General features: G+C 47.4%; 1 protein-coding gene across 1 annotated transcript in view; it reads left to right on the forward strand.

Moving 5' to 3' along the window:
• LOC306913779 (uncharacterized protein) overlaps window positions 1-6,229 on the forward strand; it is a 76,518-nt gene extending 70,289 nt beyond the window's left edge. Inside the window, exon 11 of the mRNA XM_079490591.1 lies at window positions 5,882-6,229. Within this exon, the coding sequence (XP_079346717.1) occupies window positions 5,882-5,995 (114 nt within the window). The 3' untranslated portion in view covers window positions 5,996-6,229. The remainder of the gene's footprint in view (window positions 1-5,881) is intronic.
• Window positions 6,230-7,918: the final 1,689 nt, after the last annotated feature.

The raw sequence follows: 7,918 nt of genomic DNA on the forward strand, positions 1-7,918 counted from the left end.
ATTGTGTTAAGAAGTGTAACTCTGTCTCTAATAGCTCCGTCATCACAGTGACAGCACAGCCTCTCCTCTCTGGGCAGCCAGGTCTGTCCGTCCGTCCGCTCTGGGCAGCCAGGTCTGTCCGTCCGTCCGCTCTGGGCAGCCAGGTCTGTCCGTCCGTCCGCTCTGGGCAGCCTGTCTGTCTGTGTCTGCCTGTCTCTCCTCTCTGGGCAGCCTGTCTGTCTGTGTCTGCCTGTCTCTCCTCTCTGGGCAGCCTGTCTGTCTGTGTCTGCCTGTCTCTCCTCTCTGGGCAGCCTGTCTGTCTGTGTCTGCCTGTCTCTCCTCTCTGGGCAGCCTGTCTGTCTGTGTCTGCCTGTCTCTCCTCTCTGGGCAGCCTGTCTGTCTGTGTCTGCCTGTCTCTCCTCTCTGGGCAGCCTGTCCGTCTGTGTCTGCCCTTCTCTATTGCCAGACTATGATCACTCAGTCTGTACATTGTCAAAGTCTTTCTCAGGTTTTTATCAGTTACTGTGGTTTATCAGTTACTCTCTCTCTCTCTCTCTCTCTCTCTCTCTCTCTCTATCTCTCTCTCTCTCTCTCTCTCTCTCTCTCTCTCTCTCTCTCTCTCTCTCTCTCTCTCTCTCTCTCTCTCTCTCTCTCTCTCTCTCTCTCTCTGATTGGCTGACATTTTGTCACCTACCTGAAAATGTATTTTCTGTTAACTGCGACCGAAGGTCACTGTTAACTCTGGAGTCGTGCCTTTCCCGTGTCAGTCAGTGTGTCACTCCAAATCCCCATACATGGGGAAAGACCCATATATGGTGCCCAGGCCTTGTGACATCACGTGACATCATCAGGGAAGGAGATCCCTGATGTCATAGTAAATCCAACCTGCTGTTGCAATTAAGTCCATATATTGAGCATGACCATATATGGGGGCGTGACCATATATGGGGGCGTGGCCAACCAAACAAACAACTGATTCCATATTATTACTACTCTGCCAGGGCAGGTAATTGAGTCAGTTGCAGCAACGCCATTGGGTAATCCAGGGCAGTGACATCATCACGCAACGACATCACCATGTCGTCATCACGACCACCAGGGGGCGGAGCCTTTAAAAATGAATCTTCAAGAGAACTCTACATAATTTAGCGACTTTTTACCGAATGCTCCCGCCTGCCTGGAGACAATTCCGAATCCTGGAGATACTCTTGTCAGCACTGTGGGTCAGACTGACTGGGCTGAGGTGGAGCTGACCTTCAATCTGCTACATTAGCCCAACGCCACCGTCTTCCCCCATCGGCTAACTGACCTTCAATCTGCTACATTAGCCCAACGCCACCGTCTTCCTCCATCGGCTAACTGACCTTCAATCTGCTACATTAGCCCAACGCCACCGTCTTCCCCAATCGGCTAACTGACCTTTAATCTGCTACATTAGCCCAACGCCACCGGCTTCCCCCATCGGCTAACTGACCTTCAATCTGCTACATTAGCCCAACGCCACCGTCTTCCCTAATCGGCTAACTGACGTTCAATCTGCTACATTAGCCCAACGCCACCGGCTTCCCCCATCGGCTAACTGACCTTCAATCTGCTACATTAGCCCAACGCCACCGGCTTCCCCCATCGGCTAACAGCGACCCACTGGATTGGCTCTGTGGATTTCACCAAAACGGTCGTGGTACCGAGACCAACGGACTCTCTGGACGTCGTACAGAGAAAGACTGGACAAAGTCCAGTTTGATCTACGGTGTGAGAGAAATGTCCCGCTGGACGGTCCACCTGAAGGGAGGACCAGGAGGTCCAGGAGGACCAGGAGGGCCGGCTTATGCTGCTGTTTCAGTGGAGCAAAAGGTTTATTGCTTTGGAGGACGAGGCTGTTACTTTGATCTGGGTCAGACTGGGGTGCACGTCTTCAACACAGTGTCTTTGCGCTGGGAGAAGTTCACACCAGCGACCACTGGAAGAGGAAAACCTGGCCGTGAGGGACACACGGCTGTGCTGGTAGGAGATACAGTCTTGGTGTGGGGAGGGGAATGGTACGAGAGATACCACAAGGTACTTTATGCATTTGATGTGGACGCCCACAGATGGTTCATGCCCAGGGTTTCTGGGACTGCTCCAGAGGGGAGGAGTTGCCACTCAGCCTGTGTGTTGGAGAAGGTCATGTTTATCCATGGAGGATCCACCAGGCTGACTGAAGTCACTAATGACATGTACAAGTTGGACACCAGCACGATGGTCTGGTCTTCAATCAACAGCATAGGAACTCAACCAGCCGATACACATGATCACTCTGCTACCATCATCGGGACAATGATGTTTGTATTCGGGGACGGCACCGACCAGGTCGTCTACAAGAGCATCAGAGTGTTTGACACAGAGGCCAACGTCTGGCTGGACACACCTTCTGAATATGCACAGCTTCTTCCAGAAGAACGCTCTCTTCATTCAGCCTTTACCTACAAGGGAGAGCTGTACATATTTGGTGGCTGCCGCTGGAACCAGGACTTCACTGACCTGTGGAGGTTCAGTCCAGAGAGCTTCTCCTGGAAGAGGGTTGGGGCCAAGGGGAACGGACCAGGTGCAACGCGCGGTATGTGCTGTTGCATTGTGGGAGATCGTGTCATCCTCTTTGGAGGACATGATGACACCACCGCCGACGAGCTGTTCATCTTAGACTTGAGTCCTAGTCTTAAAACCTTATGTAAGCTAGCAGTTATTCAGTACGCTCTGGACCAATCAGAACTCCCACACAACATCAGGTGGGAACTGGCAGCCGCGACTACCAAGTAGTGCTGTCAGTTAACAAAATGATGGATTTATTTTATTTTTTTGGCTTGTTTGTTTTAATTTTATGTATTTACTTAACCATGTAATAAGGATAGGCATTCATAAGCTACTATCTTCCGCCTATACCTTTTCAATACATGATTCTTGGAACACGGGGGTCGGCGACCAATTACATATATTTTTGGGGTCCTTGACATGAAATATTGAGCACCACTGATACAGAAACATACTGTAGGTATTTCAGAAAACTGTCATGATTTAGACGACATTTTTTTAAATTTCGACGTCAGGCCTAAATGGGTTAAGTACATTTTCATGCCGATTCTTGTGTACTTTTACTCGAGTACATTTTGAATACGGCACTTCTACTTGTTACTACGTAGAGTACATATACTTGTAACTACGTAGAGTACATCTACTTGTAACTACGTAGAGTACATCTACTTGTAATTACGTAGAGTACATCTACTTGTAACTACGTAGAGTACATCTACTTGTAACTACGTAGAGTACATCTACTTGTAACTACGTAGAGTACATATACTTGTAACTACGTAGAGTACATATACTTGTAACTACGTAGAGTACATCTACTTGTAACTACGTAGAGTACATCTACTTGGCAGCGTTTACACTTTCACAAAACATTTTAGTACTTTTTAAATGAGTGATTTTCAGAACCGTATCGTATAATAAATCACGTAATCAGGGAAAGCCATCATTTGATCATTTGCTCGTCTAAAAAACACACACACTGGCTAATTGTGAGAGAAAACAGAAAACAGCTCTCACACCTTAACCCGTTCTGGGCGGGAACAGCTTTTGGTGTTTTAAGCATTATATATAGCTATTGAAAAATAGCAGATCTACAAGCTCATAGCGCGGCACCGAGTGCCGCGCTATGAGCTTGTAGGTCTGCTATTTTTTGAAAAATTGTGAAAATGTGGCCCAAATCTTTGAATATATATTATTTTTTTAACTCAAATCTTTGCTTCTGGGTGGGGGGGTCCCTGGAACTACATATTTTCAGATGGGGGTCGGCGGCCAAATACATAATAATCTTGGGGGTCCTTGACATGAAATAGTTTGAGAACCACTTACATTAGAAACATGAGGTTCATCAGAACCTGTCAGGATTTCGAAGACATTTGTAGAATGGGGTCTCAAGGGGTTAATGCTGCACAACAACCCAACAGCCTGACTCTGCTCCACAACAACCCAACAGCCTGACTCTGCTCCACAACAACCCAACAGCCTGACTCTGCTCCACAACAACCCAACAGCCTGACTCTGCACCACAACAACCCAACAGCCTGACTCTGCTCCACAACAACCCAACAGCCTGACTCTGCACCACAACAACCCAACAGCCTGACTCTGCTCCACAACAACCCAACAGCCTGACTCTGCTCCACAACAACCCAACAGCCTGACTCTGCTCCACAACAACCCAACAGCCTGACTCTGCACCACAACAACCCAACAGCCTGACTCTGCACCACAACAACCCAACAGCCTGACTCTGCTCCACAACAACCCAACAGCCTGACTCTGCTCCACAACAACCCAACAGCCTGACTCTGCTCCACAACAACCCAACAGCCTGACTCTGCACCACAACAACCCAACAGCCTGACTCTGCTCCACAACAACCCAACAGCCTGACTCTGCTCCACAACAACCCAACAGCCTGACTCTGCTCCACAACAACCCAACAGCCTGACTCTGCTCCACAACAACCCAACAGCCTGACTCTGCTCCACAACAACCCAACAGCCTGACTCTGCTCCACAACAACCCAACAGCCTGACTCTGCTCCACAACAACCCAACAGCCTGACTCTGCTCCACAACAACCCAACAGCCTGACTCTGCTCCACAACAACCCAACAGCCTGACTCTGCACCACAACAACCCAACAGCCTGACTCTGCTCCACAACAACCCAACAGCCTGACTCTGCACCACAACAACCCAACAGCCTGACTCTGCACCACAACAACCCAACAGCCTGACTCTGCTCCACAACAACCCAACAGCCTGACTCTGCACCACAACAACCCAACAGCCTGACTCTGCACCACATGCCTGTTTGGAGCATAAACACATAAGTGGGTAATACGGTTAGGTTCGGTTTAACCCAATAAGAAGTCATTATGTTTTAACCCATTTGGGACGGGAAGGCATATCTGTGTCGCTTCAGCGTTTAACTAATATTTTAAACTTTAAGGTGTTGAAAAATAGATTTTTTTTTTCTTTTTGAAAATGTGTGAAAATCTTTGGATATATTATACTTTTTTCACAGCAACGGTTTTTAACTCAAATCTTTTGCTTCTGGAGGGGGGGGGGGGGGTCCCTGGAACAACATATTTCCATATGGGGGTCCGGTGGCCAATTTCATATAATTCTGGGGGTCCTTGACATGATAAATAGTGTGACTGAGCACCACTGATAAAGAAACACAGGTTTTGTTCAGAAAACTGGTTGTGATTTTAGAAGTAATTTAGTAGAATCTACATTCTCAGGTCTAAGTGGGTTAAATAGCCGTTCCTCGGCTCTGAAAATATAGCTCTTATTTTTATGTTGTTCTTTCTTTCTTTCTTTCTTCAGAGATTAAAATAGGGAGCCTTTTTCATCCCAAAACACAGTTTATAGTTCAGGGACGCAATAAAACAACGACCTCTGCATCCACGGGATGCACTACTGTACTGTTTTATATTATAGTTTATTTTGCTAGCTTTAGTTTTAATAACCATTTCTTCTTCTGTTTTCTACATGAATAATATAACCACATTATAAAAGTTAAATGCTGCAAGTTGTAAAAATGGAAAAATAATATGACTCCTAAGGTGGTTGAAGTGGGACTCATAAAATGTCCCTGGGACTCATTTCTAAAAGACCATCCCTGCATCCTGGGACTCCTTTCTAAAAGACCATCCCTGCATCCTGGGACTCATTTCTAAAAGACCATCCCTGCATCCTGGGACTCCTTTCTAAAAGACCATCCCTGCATCCTGGGACTCATTTCTAAAAGACCATCCCTGCATCCTGGGACTCATATCATTGAAAACCTGTTCACACCACTGTTCTTTCTTTCTTTGTCTTCCTCAGATGAACCAAAGACGTCTCCAGCTCCATCCGAGGCCTGCCGCCGTCGTGGACGACGGCCCGCCGGTGCGTTGTTGGGCCGCGGACGACAACTCAGAGCTTTTCAGCCAAGTGTAAACTAAGCAGGGACGTGCACACATAGACATCAAAGGGGGCTTCAGCCCCTGCCCCTTTTTACCCGTCTGTAAAACAACTGCCCTCTCCAGACCACGAATGCAGCATTTACTACATGGTGGAAGAAATGCAAAATGCCACTCCTTTCCTTTCCATGCCATGCTGTGAGGAAGGCAGCATTCAGGAAAATAGCTTTTTTTGGAACTTGGAACGCAACATTTTGCGTTGAACAAATTTGTTTCTAAATCCATGCCGTTACACCTGCATCTCCACTAGATACAGAGTGCTGGGTTGCGCTCCGAAAATAGCCGATCTACAAGCTCACAACGCGTCACGCTGCGACGCGTTGTGAGCTTGTAGATCTGCTATTTTCGCTACCTTTGTCCAAAAGTGCCCTCTTACAGGATTTCAGCCCCTGCCTCTCTGAAACTCTCTGACTGGCAGTCGAGTGAAGTCTGGAGGTCTGTGGGTTGGAAGGTGTGGACAAAAACAAGTTGCTGAATGGACCTGAGAGCCGACACACCGACAGGACAGGCGGCTTAACTTAACTACGGTGCTAAAGATAGCCTGTGGCTTTGATGTCTTGTTGGACAACAAGCCCGCTGATATTCCATGGTCGAAAGCGGCTTCCCGGACAACTTGCAGCATGACGCGACAGTGACCGTTTACTCACTGCCCGTCCAACATCAGATTTTACAGTGTACCCACTGCCCATTCAACATCAGATTTAACAGTGTACCCACTGCCCATTCAACATCAGATTTTACAGTGTACCCACTGCCCGTCCAACATCAGGTTTTCAACGCTTACCGCTACCGTTGATGTCGGTGCGATCTCGATGGAGAGCCAATGAAAAGCCGTCTTCTGCTCGCGCCACTAGACTATGTTTACACGATGACCACCCTTTGAAGTGGTCATAAAACGATGCCATCGGGACTGACCACCCTTTGAAGTGGTCATAAAATGATGCCATCGGGACTGACCACCCTTTGAAGTGGTCATAAAACGATGCCATCGGACTGACCACCCTTTGAAGTGGTCATAAAACGATGCCATCGGACTGACCACCCTTTGAAGTGGTCAGAAAACGATGCCATCGGACTGACCACCCTTTGAAGTGGTCATAAAACGATGCCATCGGACTGACCACCCTTTGAAGTGGTCATAAAACGATGCCATCGGACTGACCACCCTTTGAAGTGGTCATAAAACGATGCCATCGGACTGACCACCCTTTGAAGTGGTCATAAAACGATGCCATCGGACTGACCACCCTTTGAAGTGGTCAGAAAACGATGACAAACTGCTCAGATGCATAAAAAATACTAAACTAAAAGACAAACAGTCTCCTTGACGGTATATTTACCGTTCTGCATGCATTTAGTTTGTTTTACTGTTTTCATCTCTTTAACAATGTAGGCTTCACATTTTGAATGTATTAACATCTTGATTTTCTTTAGACGGATGTTTAAAAACGTCTTGTCTGAGAAAACCCCATCAATGTAAAAAAATATATATATATTTAAACTTTTCATTCATCTGAAAAGCAGACAGTGAACGACAACGTAGTACACTGTAATTATGTATACTGTACATCCACCAAAACCATTCAGCACAGGGCAATACGGCTTCATAGAGGGCGATACGGCTTCACCTAGAGGGCGATACGGCTTCACCTAGAGGGCGATACGGCTCCACCTAGAGGGCGATACGGCTTCACCTGGAGGGCGATACGGCTCCACCTAGAGGGCGATACGGCTCCACCTAGAGGGCGATACGGCTTCACCTGGAGGGCGATACGGCTCCACCTAGAGGGCGATACGGCTTCACCTGGAGCAGCACAGGGCGATCAAATCTATAGCGCGGTTCTGTCACACTTTGGCCTAGATTAGTGAACGATTGTTGAAAATAAATAAATAAATAGTG

The sequence above is a fragment of the Electrona antarctica genome, assembly GCF_951216825.1.
Source record: "Electrona antarctica genome assembly, chromosome: 21".
Taxonomy (NCBI): Eukaryota; Metazoa; Chordata; class Actinopteri; order Myctophiformes; family Myctophidae; genus Electrona; species Electrona antarctica.